General features: G+C 37.8%; 3 protein-coding genes across 3 annotated transcripts; 1 reads left to right on the top strand and 2 right to left on the bottom strand.

Annotated features, from left to right (window-relative positions):
- The first annotated feature begins 989 nt into the window (after positions 1-989).
- LOC112733543 (cellulose synthase-like protein G2) lies at positions 990-4,285 on the top strand. Its single transcript, XM_025782532.3, has 8 exons — positions 990-1,690; positions 1,807-1,914; positions 1,995-2,117; positions 2,232-2,444; positions 2,691-2,790; positions 2,906-3,078; positions 3,167-3,514; positions 3,689-4,285. Exons 1-8 carry the CDS (start codon positions 1,088-1,090, stop codon positions 4,235-4,237), a joined length of 2,217 nt encoding a protein of 738 aa, XP_025638317.1. The 5' UTR covers positions 990-1,087; the 3' UTR covers positions 4,238-4,285.
- A 126-nt stretch (positions 4,286-4,411) lies between these two features.
- Positions 4,412-11,247, bottom strand: LOC112733542 (uncharacterized). Its single transcript, XM_025782531.3, has 14 exons — positions 10,652-11,247; positions 9,959-10,120; positions 9,812-9,877; positions 9,515-9,658; positions 9,269-9,382; positions 8,953-9,054; positions 8,677-8,862; positions 7,950-8,039; positions 7,737-7,871; positions 7,496-7,618; positions 7,204-7,289; positions 6,497-7,109; positions 6,256-6,333; positions 4,412-5,748 (listed from the first exon to the last, which is right to left on the bottom strand). The coding sequence occupies exons 1-14, from the start codon at positions 10,907-10,909 to the stop codon at positions 4,723-4,725; spliced, it is 3,183 nt and encodes a 1,060-aa protein (XP_025638316.1). The 5' UTR covers positions 10,910-11,247; the 3' UTR covers positions 4,412-4,722.
- Positions 11,248-22,126: 10,879 nt separating this feature from the next.
- On the bottom strand, positions 22,127-22,701 carry LOC112735435 (uncharacterized mitochondrial protein AtMg00860-like). The gene is made up of 2 exons (XM_072210895.1): positions 22,668-22,701; positions 22,127-22,557 (listed from the first exon to the last, which is right to left on the bottom strand). Exons 1-2 carry the CDS (start codon positions 22,699-22,701, stop codon positions 22,127-22,129), a joined length of 465 nt encoding a protein of 154 aa, XP_072066996.1.
- Between the last annotated feature and the right edge of the window lie 1,824 nt (positions 22,702-24,525).

A 24,525-nucleotide genomic window follows, 5' to 3' on the forward strand; every position in this document is an offset into this window, starting at 1 on the left:
TATTAGGTATCCAATTTAATTTGATTTGACTTGACTTTGTGGAACTTGATTTTGATTTGATATAATATATCTTATTTTATTTGAATATAAAACATAATTGTAATAGCTAAAATGTCTGATTTTTCTATTTAACAAATTGGTGGAACAAGATATTTTTATTTATTCCTTTTTTATTATATTATATCTATTAAAATCATTTTAAATTTTATCAAATATGATTGTTGCAATTTATACTTATTAAAAGATCACTTTTACTACAATTAATCAAATATAATTACTATCATTGTTAAAAATCTATCTTTAATAATAACTATTGTTAAAAAGTGAAAAATTTATTAAACTGAGTCTAAATGGATAAATATGTCTCTAAGTTTTAGCTGAAATTGTTGAAAGTGTTAGATAATCAAAGTTAATAAAATGCAACTAAGATTTGGAAATGAAAAATAATAACTATAACAAATCATTTTCGTAAATATTAAAACAATGATATTATATATATAATTAAGTCATTTTAGTAATTAAATTCAACTAAATTAATTAATAACTTATAATTGATTTAGTTAAAAAATTAAAACAACAAAGAAAATTATAATTAAATTTAATTAAAAATTAACTTACTATAACTGTGATAGTTGAAATATGTATCCCAGGAAATCCAATCTTTAAAAAATATAATTGTTGTTTTCCAGTTTCTGGCTGTTGGTAGTGCCGTAGGCGGTGATTATTGACTTAGTACAGTTTACATTTTAAAAAATATTCGGTTTAGTCTCTAAAATTACACTCAGTATTAACTTAGTCTTTGAAATTTTAATTATTTCAATTTAGTTTTTAAATTTTTTAAATTTTAATCACAATAGATCCTGTCGTAATTTTCGTACAGAGTCAATTGAAAAGAAAAATTTAAAGACTAAATTGAAGTAATTAAAGACTAAAATGGAGTATTTTCTCGTTTACATCCTTCCCCCCAACTCCTGTGATGATGACATAATAATATAATTTACAAAGACAAAGTGCGTAGCACTTGCGAATTATTTAAGGAAAGATGGTTTCCTAAGACATTATATGTCAGAGTCTGTAGGGAACAGAAATGGAGGACTCTCCTCTTCACAGCAGCCATGTCCACAAGCTCTTACTTGTCACAAACAGAGTCCACATGCTTCTCCACTCCACAGCCTTATGCTTCATCTTCTACTACAGATTCTCTTTTCTTTTCCAACCGCCTCACACCACAGAAAGCCTCTTGTTTCCATGGCTCCTTGTCTTTGCTTCAGAGATCATTCTCTCCTTTATATGGATCCTCGGCCGTGCGTATCGCTGGCGTCCCGTCTCGCGCACCGTCTTTCCGGAGAGGTTGCCTGAAGATCACAAACTTCCTGCTGTTGATGTGTTCATATGCACTGCTGATCATACTAAGGAGCCTACTTTTGAGGTGATGAACACTGTCCTATCTGCCATGGCCCTTGATTATCCTCCTGAGAAGCTCAATGTGTATCTTTCGGATGATGGGGGTTCCTCTGTTACCTTGCATGCAATGAGGGAGGCTTCCAACTTCGCAAGGTTGTGGATTCCATTCTGCACAAGGTACAGAATTAAGAGCAGGTGCCCCAAGGCTTTCTTTTCTTCTTCAGATGATGATGAGTCTGATTTTGTAAGAAGCAGTTTGTATGTGGAAGATAAGAAGCAGATTGAGGTTGACTGTGTTAAATTGAAAGTTTGAATCTTTATGTCCTTGACGTTTTGGGTTTTTAGTAGTTTATAGCAGTAAGCCGTGCTTACTTAATTTAATGTAAGTCAATTGTTATGCAGGAAAAATATGAGGCCTTTAAGGAAAAGATTGTGTCATTCAGAGATAATATGGCCATTTCAAGAGATGATCCTACCATAAATGTTCAAGATCACCCTCCTAGCATTGAGGTACATAATAGGCTAATAGAATTTTTGGTGTTAATCTATAATCTGCAATCATAGGAGAATAAATCTTCTGACTTTGGCAGGTTATGGAAGGTAATATCTTTGATGATGCAGATAATGGCAAAATTCCTCGCCTTGTGTATGTTTCCCGTGAGAAAAGACCATCTCATCCCCACCATTTCAAGGCTGGAGCACTCAATGTCCTTGTATGATTACACTCTTCATATCTTCCAAAATATATATACACTCAAAATTTGCTTTGCAAATATGACACATGTGATGACGCTTCCTCATCTTACATAATAAATATAACCTTGCAGCTCCGAGTCTCTGCTGTGATTAGCAATTCTCCCTACATTCTAGTTTTGGACTGTGACATGTTCTGTAACGATCCAAGTTCAGCGCGATACGCCATGTGTTTTCACCTTGATCCGAAGATATCATCCTCCTTAGCTTTTGTTCAGTTTCCTCAGAAATTTTACAATGTCAGTAAGAATGACATCTATAATAGTCAGCTGAGATCAATATTCACAGTAAGGGCATCAAGATTGCTATCTAGTACAATTGTTTATACTGGAAATACTTGCCTACTTCTGGAGCATATTTCGAAAACATGTACTCACTATCAATTATAATATTTTTAAATTTATATATAAAGTGGTTGTGTATGTTTCTAAAGCACACAGTAAATGACAATGCTTCACGTGCATATAGCCCTTAAACCAAGGTAATGATGGTTAAATGTGTGCTTAAATAAACTTTTGTTGACAACATTTCAGCTTCAATGGAGAGGTATGGACGGCCTTAAGGGTCCAGTAATGTCTGGTACAGGCTTTTATATAAAAAGGGTGTCACTTTGTGGAAATCTCACTATCAAAGGTATTCAACACAATATTTTCCTAGTTTCTTCTCGGCATAAGATTTCAGTTCATTGAGCTGTGAGCATTGCCCTTATGATTGCAACTCGTTACACTTTCTGAGTATTAAATGTTAGGGACTGATCTGACTCAACTTAAAGAATATTTTGGTTCATCCAATGAGTTCATCAAATCACTTACTCAAAACTACACAAGTGATTCCGCTTCTGGTGGGAATGCATTACTAGAAGGAGAAACTCACTTATTGGCTTCTTGTGAATATGAAATAAGTACTAAATGGGGACAAGAGGTAGGTAAACTTTTTAGTCCCATTAATTCAGATATACATAAAAACTCATTTAGAAAAAGTATATACATATTTTGAACCTTTTTTTCAGGTTGGTTTCTTATACGATAGTGTTGTGGAAGACTATCTCACTGGATTCATATTGCATTGCAATGGATGGACTTCAGTTTTCTGTGAACCATCTAGGCCACAGTTCCTAGGATCAGCTACAACAAATTTGAATGATGTGTTAATCCAAGGCACTAGATGGTACAGCGGTTTATTTGAAAATGGTATAAACAAATATTGCTCTCTTATCTACGGTCCTTCAAGGATGCCAGTCCTTCAGAGACTATGTTTTGCAGAACTCACATATTTCCCTCTTTATTGCTTCCCTCTATGGTGTTTTGCCACCATCCCTCAGCTCTGTTTACTTCATGGAATTCCCTTGTACCCCAAGGTAACAACGCTACCTGAAATCTTGGAGCTCAAGCGTCAGCATTTATGTATATGATTTTCTTGCAATATCTGCATCTTAGTTCAACCAGAATCTCAGTTCAAAATCGTACCTACAATTCTTCCATATATTTGCTTCATAGACTATAACAACAATCTTTGAAAATTTGTTTGACAGGTTGGAGACCCATTTTTCATCATATTTGTATTCATCTTTGTATCAGCTCTTTTAAATCATTTGGAGGAAGTCCTCATAACAGGAGGAACACTTCACAAATGGATGAATGAGCAGAGGATATGGATGATGAAATCAATTACTTGTCATCTATACGGGTGTTTGGATGCACTGCTAAAGAAAGTAGGTATAAGAGAAGCAAATTTCTTGCCAACAAACAAAGTAGCGGATGATGAACAAACTCAGCTGTACCAAATGGATAAATATGATTTCCGAGCATCCAGCATCTTCATAGCTCCAATGCTTGCCGTCATCACGATCAATATATGTTGCTTTCTGGGTGGAGTCTACAGAGCGGTATTTGTTGGTAGTTGGGACAAGATGTTTGTGCAGTTTTTCATTGCAGGTTTCATCATTACCGTTAACTACCCTATAATTGAAGGGTTGGTAATAAGGAAGGACAAGGGACGCATTTCAAAGTTATTAGCCATGTGTGTTATCATTGCTACCATGATTCTTTTGGGATGTTTTACACTTCTAAGCTGTGTGTAATGATATCATCTACAATTAATATACAAATATATTGTTTTGTGGTTCTAATGCGCTGAGCTTTTTCTTTAGGTTGTGCTAAAATTACGAATCACGAAAACCCATATTGATTAACCAATCGATCTTCAATCTGAATTTCAGGAAACACAACATTGGGCATATAAAAAAAAAAAGAACTACTGTCAATGTTTAACTCCTTAATGTGCAAACAATGTTAACAGTAACAAATAAATACATGATAAACTATACAAAAATGTAATAACTACAGCTAACTCGACCACTCAACAAAGAAAGATCGGGCCATCAAAATATTTTATGGCCTGTCTGATGATCATTACTAGCAACAAATTCAAGTAGAAAACACTCGGCAAATATGAACTCAGAAAACGGGGGGTAAAAAAGGTTAAACCCACACAACATTTCTAGTCTAATATGTAAGCAAGTAAGCAACCATCGCACAGCATCCTACATAAGTCTTTTCCCCGTATCTATGACTTCTGCAGAATACATTTCTCGTACAGGGCAAGAATATCTTTTCTGTTGGGTTTAGTCAACTTAAGTAGCTGGTCACCATAGTTATGTTTTGTCAGCTCTTGCTTAAGCTGCGCCACTGTAAGCTTTTTATAATCCTCCTGGTTCGTATGCTGACTGTAATTCTCCTCAGAACCCTCAAAAATGGAACCCCCATCTTCTGGTTGCGTGTATGTACTTTTAGATCTCTTGTTTCCCCTAACAGTTTGAGGGCTTGCATCCATGTCTTGGACAGAGTCCACACCAAATTCATCATCTACTCTCATCCGCTTACCATGGGATGGAGCTTTCATTTTACCATCAAATGCTGATTCATTCAATCGATACTTAGTCAGCTCCAAATGGAGAGAATCAATTTTGGCTTGTGCAGACTGTAGTTGGAGAGAGAGAGCCTCAGCCCGGTCATTTGCCTGTGTATGTGCTTGTCGTTCTGTTTCTAAAAGCTGTTCAAGAATCTGAGCATTATTTCGCCTGTGTGTTTTATCTTTATCCAAAAGCATTTCCAAGTCCTTCTCTCTCTGTTGCACCTTTTCTTCCAGTTTTGCAACTGTGCTAAGTGCATCCTTCTCGGAATCCTTAATTCTCTGCAATTCATTTTGCAGATTGTCTTTCTCCCTCTCCAAACCTTCAATTTTCCTCTCGGCCCTCTCAATATGTGTCAGCCTCTCCATTGCCAGTCTCTGCATCTCACTCTTCTCCTTCTGGGCCATACCTGCTTCAGACCGTGCTTTATCAGCCACTTCAGTGGCCCTTGCAGCTTCTTTTTCAGCAGTTTTACATCTTTCCTGAAGCTCCTCAAATCTTTTGAATTCAGAATGGTACTTCTCCTGCAAATGCTCCTTCTCCTGCTGATACACGATGGCATCCCTCTCATATGATTGGGCCTTAGCATTTTCTGTTTTCAAATTCTCAGTCAATTCATTAATTTCAGTCCTTAGTGATGATATTTCACCTTCATAACTCCTTATCTTAGATTCAGCAGCCTGCAGATATATTTAGAGTCAAACACGGCATTAGTCCCTAAAGTCTTACTATAAAAGCATTAATGGACAAAATGCTCTTCTGAAGTAAGATAGTGAAGTTGTATCCTCTATTTCATTATCTCTAGTGGATTATGATTACATCGTACATTGTTGGCATAAGAATGAACAGTATAGACACAATGAAAGCATCGGCTGTGATAAAGACCAAATCTTACGGCATTACAGAATAACCATTTTGGAGGGCAAACTTGCAAGTTACAACCCGTGTCAAGTGAAGGTAACAAAAACCAAGAAATTATAAGAGATGGAAAAGCCCAGACACCAGGAAGCTTGCTTGGCATTGAAGATCAACACCTTTTGAGATGCATGGCCATAATTAAAAACAAGATAGAAATTGGCCAGAAGCATCGCATATATATGATAACATAAATAAACATAAATCTTGTCATACTATGAGCCCTTAACAATAATTCTCTGGAAAAAACACACTCAAGCCAAGAATCTCACCTTCAATTCTAACTTCAAAGTTGTTAAACACTTCTCAGCATGCTCAATTTTGGCAGTCTTCTGCTTTATTTCATCTTCCTGCATAGTTAACATGGCAAAACACATCAGATATCCAGTACCCATTAATATATATAACCTTCAACTAAAGATGCAAGTAATCTGTTCATAATGGTGCTTATTCAACAGTCTTACTAGACAAATAGATATTTGCAAAACAAAAGCCAAAGAAGATAGAGCTCACTTTTTCAGCCAAAGTGTCGGAGAATTCTTCTCTTAAAGCATCTTCCCTCAACTGTGTCTGCTTGTTTGTGCGCTCTTGGGCAATAGCTGCCTTCTCTAGAGCATTCTTTGCATCCCTCATAGCAGAATCACACTTCCGCTTCCACTCTTCAGCCTCCTCTTGAGCAGACTGAGCTTGTTCCTTTGCTGCTGCTAATCTTGCTTCAGCAGCACTACTCCGAGACTTTAAGGCTGCTATTTCAGAACTAGCTTGATCTTCCTCAGCTTTTTGCTTCAATATAGCTTGCTCACACTTTCTTTTCCACTCCACAGACTCTTGCTTGGCAGACTCTAGTGATTTTAATAAGCTAGAATACCTCTCCTCCTGTGAGCGACGATTAGCCTGCAGATCAGTTATGCGATTCATATACTCATCGGTTAGTTTCTTCTTGTCATTCATGGCATCCTCATATCGCCTAATGTACTCAGACTTTTCGTTCTCAACGGCTTCCAGCCGCTTGTTCAGTAGGGCCATCTTGTCTTCAATCATCCGACATTGTAAAGCAACAGAATTCTTCTCTGATTCAACTTTATCTGTTAGCCTCTTAACAAGGTCAAGCACTGGGCCTTCAAAACTACCGCAACAAAAGAATACATATTAAGAGTCAGAAAAACAAATAAAAAAAGGCAAGACCGCAAAAGATGCTTTGTTAACACACACGCACAAACCTTTGTTGCAAGAAGACAGAAAGCTTTTGCCACTTCGCTGGACCTTGAACAGTCTTTTCGTATTCTGATAATAGAGCATCAAGAACCTGCAACAGATACAATGTCAAATTGGGTTGCCATTTCAACAAGGCCACCTTAATTTTTACAAGGGAAGACAGCACAAATTTTAGCTTTCTTCTATTCAGGTATCCTTTTAACCAAGTTTCCTTTGCATAAATGTTGGATGATTCTGAAACTTTGAATATCTTTACACTTACAGAACTAACAGGTATCATCAATATTTAAATTTTACCTTTGCAACATTATCAATTGTTGCACCAGAAGCATTACAAGCTGCCCTCAGCCTCTTTTCCATAGACTGTATGGCATTTGAGCATTGTATGTCTGCCTCCATAAATGCATTCCGCTTATAATCCTGTTGGTCAATAAGTGACAAAGCATACAGATGATTTTTCCACAACCATAACTGGAAGAGAAAAGGTGTTATCTAATACAAAAAATAGCTATATCTAAATCCTCATGTTTTCAAATACCTCAAATGCTTTTTTGAAGAACTTTTGAAGAAGGCCCTCATATTTCTTCCTGGCAGAACCAACTCCTACAGCATTTGCATTAAAAGCAGCCATTGACTTTTGAACTGCTTCATCATGCGCTTCTCTCATAGCAATCTGCAAGCACTGCAATTAGTAAAGGAACGAGAGAAAACAATACGCCCTACAAAAATGATATTCACACACAATACCCACCTCCTCAGGTGGTTTTGAACGGTCAAAAGAAGACATATAAGCTTCAGTAGCAGAATCATATGCCCTGCGACACTCCGCTTCTTCAACACTCTGCAAAACAACAAAATAAAGTCAACAGTAAGCAAATGAAATTCAAAATACTGAATTATTATAACATGTGATTCCCCTAGAAGGAGTGTGATTCACAAATTAAATGGGTATGCCTGCATGAATCAAAACAGGAGTAATCATTCAAACAAAAAGAAGGGCATAGAAAGCGTGTGATTCACAAATTAAGTTGCTGCAAAGGAATTTTCTTGGTATATATCAACTGCATGTTAGATATCCCAGTTCTAGAAAACATTGTGGTAGCTGTGCAAAGAATAAGTATTACTTCACATCATTGGGTGCAAGTTACATCAATAATCAAAAAGATTCATTTTATTGATAATCGCATTTCTTAAATGGACCAACCCTAGTAGCATGCCAATCTTAAGCATAATCCAAGGGAGATAGAAAGCAAAGTAGAACATTGGACAGCTAAAAAATATTCCTATATTACCCAATGAACTATTAAAACTTCTAAAATATAACATTCATGTTATTCGTTATTACTGCATATAGCTGAAATCTTAAACATATTTGATATATATGAGAAGTTGGGAACTTCTTTATACAATAATTATACATTAAGCCTGTTTTGTTTCTCATATAAGCCTGAATAACAATATAAGGATTTAACATTCACCTGCCAGGAGGAAGAAATTGTAGGAACAGCACCATGGTTGAGCGCATCCAAATACGATTCAGTAATACCAACCAATACAGGTCCTGTCATCATAGTTGCCCCAACTTGTTTGGGCCTTGTTCTCTCAAATACAAACTTAGTGAAAGCATCAAGGCCAGCTCGAAATTCAGGTCTTAGTTTGTCCAACTGCATATTGAAGACAAATTATAAAAAAAGGATAGAAAAATAGATAACAAAATGACTAGAGAAGCATTTAGTAGCTAATAAGTTACTAACCGATATTTGGTCCAGTCGCTGTAGATCATTTTCATTGTTCAAAGGTCGCACAAGGGTGAAGCATTCCCTGTCTGGGAATAAAGCTCGAATAGAATCTCGAATCTATTGATTGATATTCTCAAAAAGTTAGGAACTCCAGAAAGGACATAAAATAAAATACGTTGAAAGAACTTATAAACAGAATATATAAGATAGGTAAAGAAAAATGGATAGAGTACGTGGGTGATACTAATAGAATATTCCTAAAAACTATAACATCCATGAATATACAGCTGCTTCCTTGAACAAACAAGTAAAATAGTTGGTGGAAAAATACCTCATTCTTAGCAGCTATATCCTTTCCACTCCCTTGGACTGGCCTTAAAGCAAGTTCCAGATAATCGCGGGGTGTTATTTTTCTGTTATCTTCTGTTAGGTCCAAATAGAAGTCCTGCCAACAAGAGGGAAAAGCATGCAAGTTGTCAGTGAGAATAGGGTAAGCTATGATACAATTTTAAAAATAAAATAAAATTAAAAAAAAAAATATTGTGACATTCATTCCAAACATAAGCACACAACCTACCCTTAAAAGCCAAACGAATATGGGGGAAAACTGTCCAAGTTCTGATACAGAAGCCTTTCCTCCAGATGCTCTAACACGAATGTGCTTTGTCATTTGAGTAACTAGAGAAAGACGATCAAGAGCAGCCTCATCTATACCACCCATCTGGACAAAGAAAACATCGTTTTAACTTCCATAAGAATCCAGAAAGAGGGGAACAAAGCTGGTAATAAATCCCTATGTAATTGTTAACAGATCCTGAAATGTCATAAAGCAATTATGCCCGAGCAAATATATGTGGCAGTTGTCTATCCCTACCTGGTTATATACGAACATGCTAGACAAAAGTACAGCCAATGAGAATATCTGTGTGCTGTATGTTCCCTGTATAGAAAAAATAATAATGGGTGAACATAAAAACGATCAGAAAGCATGTCTCGATTGCATGGAAACTGAAAGACCAACCGTTTGATCATATGCATCAATTCCTTCACTGTCTAAGAGCAAGAGATTGTACTCTGTTCCATCAAGAGCAGTCCTCTTCAAAGGTGTACTCCACAACCAAAGCCCTTTGGTACATGGCTTATGCGTTGAGGCTACTTGAAATCCACTACTCCTTCCTAAAAGCTGCAATGCAAAATTGTTAGCCACAAATTTATGATAATAAAGCCCGCAGAAACTATTCCCTGAGAAGCTATATTTCATAAATCATAAAGATACAAAAACTAGAGCAATAGCTCAAAACCCCAGTCAAGTAAACAATTTAGATTGCCAATTTATCACATTCTTTCTCTTGTACATACGGTAGTATAAATTAGCAAGAAGTTTTTGCCCGAGATTTTCCAATGATGACAGAAGGACACACAATCCCACAACGTTATAATCGCACACAAACCAGAACACGAGTAGACACTCCACTGTGGTCAACTAAATGGTCAACAATGGTCCTGCGTATCATTCAACAAGAGGCTAATCGCAACAGAATATAATGCACTTGATATTTTGGCATAAATGCAAGGCAATCAACACTTATAAACCGAGTAACCATCACCGTCATACAAAAACCCTAATTTACAACAGGTACACCACAATACAAAACCCTAAACTCAAGCAAACCGCAGAAATTGCCGTCGAATTGGAAGAAGAAGTGGGAATTACCTGGTTCAAAATGAAGCTCTTGCCCTGGCGGGCTCGTCCGCAGACGGAGACGACACCGATGGGCTCCTTGACGAGTTGCAAGGTCGCAACCGCTTCCGGATCCATCCGAAACTTTCCCTTCTCATCGCAGTACACGAGACGAATTGGCCTCGCCGGACCGGTGACAGGCGAGGCCGAGGGAGACGATGACGCCACCGAATAGGGCGGCGGGGAGTCATCGGCGGGAGTGTCCCTGCCTCTGAAAAGCCTATGCATCATCGTGCTTTGTTTCTTTTCTTTTCTTTTCTTTTCTTTTTCCTTTTGCGCCTTCCTTGTTCTTTCTTCTTATATTTGGGAATTCTTCTTCGTTCGTACCAAGAGTTGTTGGTTTTCGTTATTTGGAAATAAAATAAAACAATTTTGCCTTTTTCTTTTCTCTCTCCCACAAACTGTCTTCCAGGGAGGTTTAAAATTGGGGAGGGAAAACCAAAAGCAAGGGTTTAAAGAAAGACAGAGGAAAAAAGTGAAAGAGAGGAGACTAGTAGCGCTTGCTGTCTCTCTATGTTCGCTTTTTATTTGTATTGCGGTTTGGAAGCACAGCGTGCGTATAAAGCTAAGGCTCATTTTCTTTTATATCGAAAACGTACGTGTGTTATGCTTTGTTATGGATAGGCCTCTCTATCCGTGGGTACCCAATTCGATTGGGTAGGATTGTCAATCCGGTTGGGTAGGATTGTCAATTCGATCCGCTACGAGTAGAGTTGGGCACGGAGCGGGTAGGATGCGGGTTGAATCTCAACTCTACCCGCACTCCTCATAATATGTGTTATATATAATTAAGAGAAAATGATAAATAGGTCCCTGACCTTTTGCTTCGTGGATATTTTCGTTCCTAAACTTTTGAAAATACTTTTAAATCTCCGACCTTCGTAAATTTTGGACGGATGGGTCCCTCCGTCGAGTTGCTCCGCCAGACCCGTCGGAGAAGTCTGATGTGACTCCTGTGCGGATGACGTGGCATGACTGGTTGACATCTGGACTGCTGAGTGGAAAGCTACATTTCAAAAATTGGACAATTAAGTCCCTGCACTACTAAACTATGTCGTTTTGCTCTCATCCCTAATCCTTAAATTGATTGTGTTTCTTTTTGGAGGCCAGTGGTGAGGAGCTCAACCTGCATCAACCATGGCTGCTAATGGAGCATCAGCAACGTCGAGAAGAAGCCGCAGGAGAGTAAGTGAAGAAAATTCTGCTTCAAGCTTAGACCCTTGTGTTGTGCACGACGGAGACCTGAAGGACGATGTCGCCCCGAGATGCTTCTGTGGAGTTTATGCGATAATGTATATGTCGAGGACGATTAGCAACCCAAACAGAGTTTTCTTGGGTTGCCCATTCTATAAGGTAAGATAAGAAACCTGGGAATTTTGTTCTGTTTGAATGGTTTTATATAGTACATTATTTTGGAAATTTTGATAGGAAAACCAACCGCATTGCAAGTTTTTTCTTTGGGTCGATGAGCATCTTGCTAGAATTAGAAGTAGTGGTTACATCTTTGAAAAAGGACGTCTGGTTGAGAAAGAGGTAGAAGTTGTTGAAGAGGAAGAGGGATTTCATCATAGGATGGCTATTCTGGAAGAGAAGGTTACTGTGCTAGAGAAGAAAAAAAATCCATTAGCTTGTTGTGTTGTTATAATTGTATGTGCTGTTGTGGCTGCTTTTTATGTATGTAGTGACTGAGAAATGAATTTTAGAAAGTAGAGTAGGAAAATGTGTTGATCCAGGTTTTTGTTGTGTATTGAAACATGCTGTTTAGGCAATTTATGTATCCTATTATCTATCTAAATGCAATTAAAGTTATGATATCAGTAGGTTGTTGAAATTATGTTGTCAATATCTAAAGAAGCATTGAATGATTGAGAAAAGTAGTCATAAAAGTTGTATACATAAACACATAACATATATTGAAAGTTATGTAAACATCTTTGCGACAGTCACATTTTCTAAAAGCTGCCCAAAAAGAACAAATGTGTTCAAGTGTATAGTATTATGAAGCTTAACATCACAAAAGTAAGCCTCAAACACCTAACAAGTTTGCAACAGTTTATAAAATCCTAAGAGCTTCTCCAAAAAAAAAAAATAATAATTCTCCCAAAAAAATATTGTTGTCACATTCAAGTTTCCTAAGTGCTATTACAAGGCATAGTGGGATGCCCAAGATGTCATATTTCTTCAAGTCTTTGGATTGATGGATGGTGGATTAAGAATGAATTTGAATAGTCTTGTTGTTGCTGTGCTTGCTACTGTCAATGTCTCCTTGGAAGCTGCTGTACTCGGTCCTGGCCTGACTTGAGATGGTTGTGGGACATGTGTAGCACCTTGTGGTTGTGGCTGTGGTGGTGCAGGCTGACTTGGAGGTGGGAGTAAACTGGGGCAAAGTGGGGCAGGTGGCCTGAATATCTTCTGTTTGGGCCTGATCTTTGAAGTTTTTGGTTGAATTATTTGGTGAGCTGTAGATGGAACTTGAAGTGGAGGCCTAAATGGTGTACCTCTAGTTACACGACCTGGATGGAGTTGGTCTGCCACGGAAGCTGGTGTTACAGGGTTTGGTGTTGCTGCCACAGTACTTGGAACCTGGTTGTGATACATAAGACAGTATTCATGAGACTTAGGATAAATAACAGTTTAAAGGTTCAACATTTCACAATAATATATAAAACTTACATCTGGAGCCTGGCATTACTTCCCATGTCCCTGGCACATGTATAGTCATTTTTGTAAGTCTTCACCTGGTAGCATTGCAGAGATTTGTTGTATGATAAATAAACCAGCCACGGACACTCATCCATGCATGCCACCCTCACTCTCTCGTTGTCATTCTTAATCCATCTAAGCTCCCTACCCTCAGCAATGAATGAGTCTTTTACAACTTCCTTAAATCTCTCAAGGGTGGCTAACCTAGTCCCTAACTCAAACCTCCCCTCTCCATGCTCATAATCATCATCAAACTCAGAGAATTTATGCTTGCTAGATTCATCATCTGATGAAATAGGTGTATGTAAATTCTTATATTCATAATCATATACCGGGTCATCATCATCATCTTGGATCAGGCTCACATAGAACCTAACATGTTGGTCCCTGTTGGGTTGTGGGCCTCTGTTGGGCTACACATTAGGATCAGGCCCAACATTCTTTCTGCTCTGCTGCTCATTGGGTCCACTACTTTATTCCATCTTCTTCCACGTCTTCCTCTTTCTTTTAGCACCTGTCTTCTTTGCAGTTGTCTTCTTTGGAGACACAACTTTCTTCTTTCCCTTCATTACTCTCTTCCTCTTTCTTTTAGCACCTGTCTTCTTTGCAGTTGTCTTCTTTGAAGACACAACTTTCTTCTTTCCCTTCATTACTCTCTGCCTTTTGCTACCCTTATCATCAGCACTGGTATTATCATCATCATTGTTACTTTCAAACTCGGGAGACGGAGGTTTGTAGGGCTCATTCTCCGTAGTCTCGTACCCATCATCAGATGACAAACTCTGATCATCCACCAAAACCTCTCCCTCATCAAGACTGTTACTTTGCTTTCCAGCATCCTCCACAATTTCAGGTTCATCAACAGGGTGGTAAAAGTATAGGTAAAACTCATCCGTCTCTGTACTCTTCATTTTGTTCTCTCGCATTTCGTTAATCCCTGCATCCCCTGTCAATATATGCAGCCCAGACTCAATATCAGGACTCCTTGGATCAAAACCAATAAACTGTCTTGTATGATTGGTACCTTAGGCCCTTAAACAGTGTGATCAAGTCTCCGAAATTAACGAAGTCCAGGTCCATTTCTGGAAACTTCTCCACCTTCCCATTTTTGTACACCAGAGAGCCATTACTTTCTCTCACAAAATTACCTCCATGGTGGAACACGGGCACTACAAACACATCAACCATCTGAAAAAAGAAAAACAAAAAACTGTAAACAATGATCAAGAATTACTCTTTTCACATATTAAAAGGCAATAACATTCAACATACAGAAACACAAAATCACCCCAGAAGCTTTCTTTGCCCTAACAGTAATTTAATTTCAATCGAAAAACTCCAATACTTCTTTGACAATCTCTATCAACGTGCACGATCAGTCCTTTCACAACACAGTTCATACTTGTATAAGTATTTAACCTCACAATCCACTAACTAAGCTACAATACAGACTTCTTACCTTCGGTAACGAAGACAACAACTCAAACAACAATGGAGGCCTCTTCGACAGCCATTGCACACGACAAATGTCTCAGCCTGGGTAGTGATCTTTTTGGAGGGAGAAATAGAGTATGATGATCGTTGGTATCCTTAGGGTTTAATGTAATTCAAAAAGGGTGGTATGGGTGTAATGGGTATTGTAAGGGACTTTGTAAGGGATGAGAGCAAAACGACGTAGTTTAGTGGTGCAGGGACTTAATTGTCCAATTTTTTAATGTAGCTTTCAACTTAGCAGTCCAGGTGTCAACCAGTCATGCCACGTCATCCGCACGGGAGCCACATCAGACTTCTTCGACGGGTCTGGCGGAGGCAATTCGACGGAGGGACCCATCCGTCCAAGATTTGTGAATGTCGGAGATTTAAAAGTATTTTCAAAAGCTCAGGGACGAAAATGTCCGAGGGGCAAAATATCAGGGACCTATTTGTCCTTTTCTCTATGATTAAAAATGTTATATATGAGAGTTGAACCAAGGACCTTAAACATGTGCAAAAACTTCTTGGCCACTGAACCAAATTTATAAATTTATAAACTTTACTCATTTATTTTTATAAAACATATTTCTTATTTAATGAGATATAAATACAATTTTTAACAATATAGTGGCCTCCATTTTTGTCAACCCACAGGTAGAGTTGGATACCCGCGGGTTGAGTGCGGGTAGGATTAGTGTTGGGTATTTCTCAACCCACGAGTAGGGTTAGGGTTGGATTCAAACCCTACCCTACCCTACCCATTGCCACCCCTAGTTATGGACATAGGGGTGCAATACAAGTACGCTTTATTTCAAGTTTAGAGGAGAGAAATCGGACCGTCCGGTTTCTTTGTTATGAAATTTTGGGGTCACAAATCGGACAGTCCGATTTGTGTGGAGGGAAAATTTTGAATTTTGGACATTGTAATCGGACCGTCCAATTTTAGTAGGATTAATTTTTTTTTTAATTTCGCAAAATGCAAATCGGTCCGTCTGATTTTAGTATAATATAAAATATTCCAACGGACAAATAGAAATTGTGTGTGTGTGTGCGCGCGCCATCCGAGTTTCTAAATCTCTTCGTCTCTTTCGAGCTGTTCTTCTTCTTCCTTGAGGTGTATCTCTATTATTTCAGTTGAGTGTTAAAAACCTGAGAGTGGAGTTTATAGTAATGTGAGTGAGAAATATGGATGATAGAGTCCTGTTAAAAATATATTATTTTGGTCAGATTTTGTTACAAACATCTGAAGGAGTGAAATTTGTCTCTGAAAATCTATTAGAAATTGTTATTCCATTCATAATCTCATTCGAGGAACTAAAAGGTGTGATTTGTGAGAAGATAGATTCTGAGGTGTCAAGAAAAATATCATGCATTTTATACAGGTATCCTATACCAGTATTTGGCGGATTCGTTCAATTTCAAACCAAATATATAACTGATAAAGCGAGCATGCAAGAGATGTTTTCAGTGTATATGAAAAGTCGCGCTCAGATGCCGTTCATAGTAATGATACAAACAAAACTTAAGTGATACACATAATCTCTTAATTACACATCCACTACTTTCTCATGGACCACTTTACATCTTTCACAAAGCTCTTACATTTCTTGGCGGCCTTCTTGAACACAGATATGGTGAATCGATTAGCTCTTGCATTTACTAGTGATTTCTGGTGTTGAACTATTCTAATTTGAGAAACATGATAAAAATTAGTAAACCGTAAATGCTCATCTACAATATGATTGTATCTATCCGGAGACAATAGATAACTACATGTCAAATTTCGTAAACTCTACAAAAACATAACAAATTATTAGTAAATTAATAGTAAACCCTAATTCAATATTAAAAGTTTATAATTCTCTAATAATAATAACTAATTTATTATATTGGACTAATGCTAATTTAATAACTAACATGCATGCGCATATATAGAAACAACTAACTTACTAATTATTTAACTATCATTATTAAAAACATTTCGATCGAACTAATTCTCTAATAATAATAGCTAATTCAAATATTTACATCAAGAATATTAATAATTATTAATAATACTAATTAATTTAATCTAACTCCAACATACTATTACGTAAATATTTGAATAAAATTTTTGTTACATAATTATTTATTTACATATTCATGGTGGAACGGATAATAATAATTTCTAGATCACCAATAATTATAATTACTTACTAACTATTAATAATAACTAATAATTAAATAAATTCAATTCTTATTTATATCAATTTAAATATCTAACAATAAATAACTAACTATTACCGTAACAAAATATATCAATAATATATATCATATATTACAAAAAACTAATTCTTAACCATAATTCCCAAAATTATTACAAATAATTAGACTAAACGTAACTAAACATATAATCTCCAAAATTATTACAAGATCTAAACATATATTTTTGACTAACCAATCGTATTAATCTAATTCAAACATTATTATTCATTACAATTAACTAAATCTAAATATATATATTTTTAACTAATCCTTAAATATACATTCCTAAACTTCTAATAATAATAATAATAATAATAATAATAATAAATCTGTAATAATAATAATAACATAAATTTTTAAAAAATTAATTTACATAATCAGAATGGCAAAGATAATTGATAATATGTAGTTTAAGACGATCAACATCTTTATATTTTCTTTTTTTTTTTTTGCATTGTAATTTTTTTTTTTACAGTAGAAGAAGCAAAAATTTATTGTAGTGAAGATGAAGAAAAATAGAGAAAATAGTGAAAATTGAATTGCAGGAAAGGAAAGTGACTTCTGAAAGAGAATGGGGATTGAAGGGGAGATAGGCACGGAGGGGAACTGCTGCTGGGGAGGCTGCATGCTTGACACCTGGCCTGCAACACACAAATCGGACGGTCCGATTTGTGCCCCTCTAATCGGACCGTCCGATTACCTACTCTGAATTCGGATCGTCCGATTTCTGACACCACACTCATGTATTGCACCCATGTACCCCATATCGACGTTCTACACCATTTCTAACTCCATAACAAAAATAAAAAGCGTAAAGTTAACACGCCAACGACTCATAACTCATACGCCAAGGAAAAAATTTTTTTTTACGGTATTTTTCAGGAAAAGTCAAAGGTACTGAATTTTATTTTAGAGTTTTTTATTTGTTAATAAATTTCTGTATGTATACGAGAGGATTCAAACCCATAATACTTACTTGAAGAAATATATCCAATATATGTTTCTTAGTTTGTGCGAAATTAATTCCTTTTTAAGTACATTGGTTATTTGGTTTATTTGGTTAGTAGTTTCCACCAAATGTCCTTACATAAAAAACCTTACTCTGATTATTACTGACCCTAAATTTTGTGTATTATAAATTATAAGTTTGTTTGAATATTATTAAATTATTTGAAAAATATTCTTTTAATAAAAATAGTTTTTTGTTAGTATGTTTGTCAAAATTTAAATAGTAAAAATAAAAATATTAAAAAATATTTAAAATAGGATAATAATACATGATATCGAATTATTGTGTCAACAAAAGATATTAATTTAGACTCCTTAGAAGCATGGAAGAGCATCACTGCAACAAGGGAAGACCGATATCACACCATACCAAAAACATTGTAGATATGGAGATACCTCTTACTCATTTGGATGCTTTACTTGTTCATGTATTTTTTTTTTTTTTTTGGTATAAAAAAAGGAGGGCTTCACTAGTTTGAGTAGTTACTGCGTAGTCCGATGGCTAATAGGCTATGTCGTAAGGTCATGGGGCTAACCTCCTCATATTCTTTTTTATTTTTTTAGTTTACTTGTTCATGTATGCTTAGACATAGGATGACAAATGCTTTGGCTAGGTCCATTAGAGAAAATGATATTTAGTAGTTTAGGACAAAAAATGATGAAAATATTTATTTAATTGTACAATATGTTTGTTCTTAGAAATAAAAGTGGTTCACTAGGTTTTCTTTTTTTTTTTTTTTTTTTGGTGGTCAGGGAAGTGGTTCACTAGTTTGAGTAGTTACTGCGTGGTCCGATGGCTAATAGGCTATGTCGTAAGGTCATGGGGGCTAACCTCCTCATATTCTTTTTTATTTTTTGGGCTTGACCTCCTCATATCTTAATTGCTATGTATATGTAATACGCCCGATGGGTATGGGTCTATGGGAGAGGGATGTATATTATTAGTAGAGCCCTTCAAAAACTTAGAATACCTCCATTACGGGTAATTAAGATTTTATTGAGCCCAAGATTTAGGCCCAAATATGTTTTTGTAACACAAAATGTCAAAGACAAAATATAAAATAGAAATGGAAATAATTAATATGGGTTGGTTTAGTCCACTTGAACAAGTGTTGGAGATTTGAATACCGTGTATATACAGTAATTTATTGGCCAATAACAAACCTTTAAATAAAATTTCGATCCGAAACAAATTAGTTTTACTCTTTAATCATCCTGATATCGTGGAAAAAAAGAAAATGAAAATGGATATTTTATTGAGGGGCCGAATCCTTTTCCCACCCTCTTTTCCATAAAAGAAAGAAAAAACTTGTCCATGATTATTATGACAATTGAATCACGGTAGAGTGCAGGGTGGTGTGTGTAACCTGCTACGGTGCTACCACTACCAGCGACGACCAGTGAACAAGGGCGAGTGAAGGAAAGGGAAAAGCAGTCAGGCCTTTTTCTTGTGGATATATATGGAAGCTAATGAGGATTTTGTTTTTGTTTATTTTTGTCTGTATCTTTTTTAGCCAATGGCCTCTTTGGAAAAAACTTTTTAATATGATATGAAACAAACTTTGTATGTCTTTATTTGTACATATATTTTTAGCCTATTGTCACGGCCTTGGACACAATCCAACGCTACCGTGCCGGCACTCGGACTTACTCAACCTCTTGAGCTAAGACCAAATCAGCCTAACCCTCAATACTTAGCAAGAAAGCTAAGAATACAAGAGAACACAAGAGAAAGGAAGCTTTGGTGGAAGAACACTTTATTGCTCAAGTGTGGTTACAAATGATTCACACACACCCAAACTCTAACTCTCACCCCTATTTATAGCCATCCACATCCTCAATGGATGGTTAGGATTAAATCTAATCAACGGTCTAGATTAATCATCCAGAACCTTCTTTACAAATATCTATCCTACCACAACTCTCTAAATGTTTCTAGATTATTCCATACCACTCTTTATAATTCTATATACATCTACACTCTTCTAGAATACTCTATGACCTTTCAGAGTCTTCTAGAACCTTCTAGGGTATTCCGGGACCTTCTAGGACATTCTAGAACATTCCGAAACCATCTAGAGTATTCTCAAACACTCCAGAAAACTATACAAACACTATTAAATCTAACCTTCTAAAATTTACCGTGACATTATCCCCCACCTAATGTGCAGACGTCCTCATCGCGTTCTGTTCATGATAGCGCTTTAGGTGTTCTTGGAATTGCCACAGATCTTCGCGAGTTTCCCAGCTAGTTTCGGTTATCGGGAGCCCTTTCCACTTGATCAAGTATTGGATACTTGGTGGCACCCCTCTTCGTCGCACGATGCGATTAGCTAAGATCTCTTCGATTTCTTTATCAAATGATCTAATTACCACGGGCGGAGCGCAACTTGAGTCACCTCTACTCGGTTCGTCTTGGTCTCCATGATATGATTTAAGCATACTCACATGGAAGACCGGGTGGATCTTCATAGAGGGAGGGAGTTGTACTTTGTAAGCAACCTCCCCAACACGTCCAATGATCTCAAATGGCTCTTCGTATTTGCGGATTAAGCCCTTATGAACCTTGCGAAAGGCTTTGAATTGTTGTGGAAGAAGTTTGATCATTACCTTGTCTCCCACTTGATAGCTTGCATGCCTCCTCTTCTTATCTGTCCATTTCTTCATCCTCTTGGCAGCTTTGTCGAGGTAAGAACGAGTGACATCTGCTTGTTCTTCCCATGACTTAATCATATGATAAGCTCCAGGGCTCTTCCCTAAGTAAGAGGAAGAAAGAGAGTGAGGTGTAAGCGGCTGTTGTCCAGTCACAATCTCGAATGGGCTCTTCCCTGTAGACTCACTCCTTTGCATATTGTATGAGAATTGAGCAATGTCTAGGAGTTTTGTCCAATCCTTCTTATTAGCGCTTACAAAATGCCTCAAGTAACACTCAAGTAAGGCATTCACTCTCTCAGTCTGCCCATCGGTTTGAGGATGGAAGCTTGTTGAGAAATGAAGCTCCGACCCAAGGAGTTTGAACAGCTCTATCCATAGTCGTCCTGTGAAGCGTGGATCTCGATCACTAATGATGCTCTTAGGCAATCCCCAGTACTTCACCACATTCTTGAAGAATAGTCGTGCTGCTTCCTCTGCAGTGCAATCAGTAGGGGCAGGTATAAAGGTAGCATACTTCGAAAATCGATCCACTACCACGAGAATAGATCCAAATCCCTCGGACTTTGGTAAGGCAAAGATGAAATCTAGAGAGACACTTTCCCACGGTCGCTCTGATGGAGGCAGAGGTTCCAACAACCCACTTGGTGTCTTGTTTTCAATCTTATCTTGTTGGCATACAAAACAAGTCTTCACATAACTCTCCACTTCATCTCTCATTTGAGGCCAATAATAAGAAGATTCAATGAGTGCCAAGGTCCTTCGCTGACCTTGGTGACCAGCCCACTTGGTGTCGTGGCATTCCCTCACTAATTTTCTTCTTAGATTTTCCCATTTAGGGACGTATAGTCTTCTCCCTTTAGTGTAGAGAAGGTCATTTTCTAACCAAAATCTTTTGGTCTTACCTTCTCTAGCCAACTCCACCAACTTCTTGGCTAATGGATCGTGAAGCAACCCTTCTTTGATGATATACATAATATCTCCTTCAACCATAGAAATGGCCGCTAACTCAGCCTTGCGACTCAGCGCATCTGCTACCACATTAGTCTTGCCTGACTTGTATTCGAATTCAAAATCAAACTCAGCCAAGAAGTCTTGCCACCTATCTTGTTTGGGGCTTAACTTCTTTTGAGTTTGGAAGTAGCTTATAGCCACATTGTCTGTCTTGACGATGAAGTGTGAACCAAGCAAGTAGTGACACCAAGTTCTCAGACAATGCACTACCGCGGTCATCTCCTTCTCTTGGACAGTGTATCGCCTCTCTGTATTATTCAACTTGCGACTCTCAAAGGCAATAAGATGTCCTTCTTGCACCAGAACTCCTCCAATAGCGTAGTGAGAAGCATCAGTGTGGACTTCAAATACCTTTTAGTAGTCGGGTAGTGCTAGTATTGGTCCTTCTGTGATAGCAGCCTTCAACTCATCAAAGGCCTTTTGACACTCCTTTGACCATTCCCAAGAGTGATTCTTCTTGAGAAGATCAGTTAATGGTGCAGCCTTGGCAGAGTATGCCTTAATAAACCTCCGATAGTAATTAGCTAACCCAAGGAATGACCTCAATTCAGATACCTTGTTTGGCGGCTCCCACTCTTTGATCGCCTTCACCTTTCCTTGATCCATGCAGAGAGTTCCATCTTTAATGATGTGTCCCAAGAAGTGGACTTCGTCCCTTGCAAAGGAACACTTTTCCTTCTTCACATATAGGTTATTCTCTCGCAAGATCTTGAACACGATTCGTAAGTGTTCTACATGTTCCTCCAAAGTATTGCTATAGACAACAATGTCATCCAAGTAGACCACTACAAACCAATCAAGGTAAGGTCAAAAAATCTCGTTCATCAAGGTACAGAAGGTCGCAGGAGCATTGGTCAAGCCAAAAGGCATCACCAACCACTCATACGATCCATACCTCGTGACACACGTGGTCTTAGGTTCATCACCATCGGCAATTCTCACTTGGTGATATCCTGACCTCAAATCTAGCTTTGAGAACCACTTAGCTCTACCAAGTTGATCAAACAAATTGGCTATCAAAGGAATGGGGTATTTGTTCTTGATGGTTACCTTGTTAAGTGCTCGATAGTCGATGCATAGTCTCAATGAACCATCATGCTTCTTTTGGAACAAGACTGGTGCGCCATAAGGTGCCTTCGATGGACGGATGAACCCAGCATCTAGCAAATCCTTGAGTTGCTTCTTCAACTCATCGAGTTCTGGTGGTGCCATCCTATAAGGTGTTGAGGCGGGCGGCTTTGCTCCTAACTCCAATTCAATCTTGTGGTCCACCTTCCTCCTAGGTGGTAGTTGTTTTGGCAACTCGGGAGGCATCACATCCTTATTTTCTTCAAGGACTTCCTTGATTTTGGGAGGAACGTCTTCTCTTTCGAATGTTGACTCCTCTTGTAATAGAGCCAAATATGTAGTCTCTCCCTTCTTGAACCCTTTCTTGAGTTGCATGGCAGACAATATCGGTGGTCCGCCAACTTTAGAGACTGTAGGGACCATGCATGGAGACCCTTTCTCCATGACGCATACTACGTCGTAGTATGGCATAGGTATTATATTTGCTTTCCTTTGCAAATCGAGTCCAATGACTATTTTAAAATCGTCCATGGGTGCTACTGAGAAATCCACAAGACCCTTCCAAGAACCAAGAGTCATCTCAACCCCTTTTGCTACTCCCTTAAGGGGTTCACCCTTGGTATTCATGGGTTTGAACCAGCCATTCTTTTCGGTGATCTTCAACCCAAGCCTCTTTGCTTCATCAGGCGTGATGAAGTTGTGTGTAGCACCAGTGTCGATCATAGTCATGATGGGTTTTTCATTGATAAAGGCTTTGACATATATCAAGCCTTTCTTTTCTGTAGTGCTTGCCTCTTTACCCTTCACAGCATTCATGTGTTGGATAGATCCAACACACTCAGTTACTTGAGTTTGAGCTTCTCGTTCCTTGGCGATAGATGCCAAAGTCCCTAGCTTGGGACAATTCTTCATTTGGTGTGGTCCCTTGCACACGAAGCATCCTCCTTTGGGCACGAAAGCCTTTTTCTTTTCTTCGTAATCTTTCTTTGAAGAGTATTTTCCTTCCTTCTTGGTTGAGAAACTATTTCCCTTGTCTCCCCCACCTTCAGTAGAACTAGGCTTGGAGGATGACTTGGGTTTAGAGTCTCCCCTATGATACTCAATGAGTGATTCGGCCACCACGATGGCCTCATCGATATCCTTAACATTCCTTCTTTGTAGTTCTTGCTTTGCCCAAGGTTGGAGTCCATCAATGAAGAAGAACAATGCATCTTCTGATGCTAAGTTGGGAATTTGAAGCGTGAGAGTAGTGAACTCCTTTACGTAGTCGCTAATCGTACTCTTGTGCTTCAACTCCCTCAACTTCTTCCTTGCTTCATAAACCACATTCTCAGGGAAGAATTGTCTTTTCAACTTCCTTTTGAAATCTTCCCATGTGGCTATGTTGCAAGTATCATTTTTCCATATCTACGCACTTTCTCCTCCACCACAAAGTAGCATTATCAGAAAGGTAGAGAGCTGCAGTGCGTACCTTTATTGCTTCTTTGACCACCCCTTGGCCTTCGAAGTACCTCTCCATTTGCCATAGGAAGTTCTCCACCTCGCGAGCGTCCCTTACGCCCTTGAACTCCTTTGGCTTGGGGAGATCAATCTTTGTCGTCTCCCTTATAATGGTTGGTCGAGATTTTGCCTCTTCGAACTAAACTCGAACTTCCTCAAATAGCTTTAAGGAATTCTCAAGCTTC

Source organism: Arachis hypogaea, chromosome 13 (assembly GCF_003086295.3).
Source record: "Arachis hypogaea cultivar Tifrunner chromosome 13, arahy.Tifrunner.gnm2.J5K5, whole genome shotgun sequence".
NCBI lineage: Eukaryota > Viridiplantae > Streptophyta > Magnoliopsida > Fabales > Fabaceae > Arachis > Arachis hypogaea.

What these genes read in the sequence shown, in the direction of transcription:
- LOC112733542 (XM_025782531.3), bottom strand. Translation starts at nt 10,909, where the DNA reads ATGATGCATAGGCTTTTCAGAGGCAGGGACACTCCCGCCGATGACTCC. An exon ending in TTGATGCATATGATCAAACG is followed by an intron (nt 9,878 to 9,958) that starts GTTGGTCTTTCA and finishes TTTTCTATACAG; the next exon opens with GGAACATACAGCACACAGAT. An exon ending in CCGACACTTTGGCTGAAAAA is followed by an intron (nt 6,334 to 6,496) that starts GTGAGCTCTATC and finishes TTAACTATGCAG; the next exon opens with GAAGATGAAATAAAGCAGAA.
- LOC112735435 (XM_072210895.1), bottom strand. Translation starts at nt 22,701, where the DNA reads ATGGTGATGAACCTAAGACCACGTGTGTCACGAG. An exon ending in AAGACCACGTGTGTCACGAG is followed by an intron (nt 22,558 to 22,667) that starts GTATGGATCGTA and finishes ATTGGTTTGTAG; the next exon opens with TGGTCTACTTGGATGACATT.
- LOC112733543 (XM_025782532.3), top strand. Translation starts at nt 1,088, where the DNA reads ATGGAGGACTCTCCTCTTCACAGCAGCCATGTCCACAAGCTCTTACTT. An exon ending in AAGATAAGAAGCAGATTGAG is followed by an intron (nt 1,691 to 1,806) that starts GTTGACTGTGTT and finishes ATTGTTATGCAG; the next exon opens with GAAAAATATGAGGCCTTTAA. An exon ending in CTGGAGCACTCAATGTCCTT is followed by an intron (nt 2,118 to 2,231) that starts GTATGATTACAC and finishes ATAACCTTGCAG; the next exon opens with CTCCGAGTCTCTGCTGTGAT.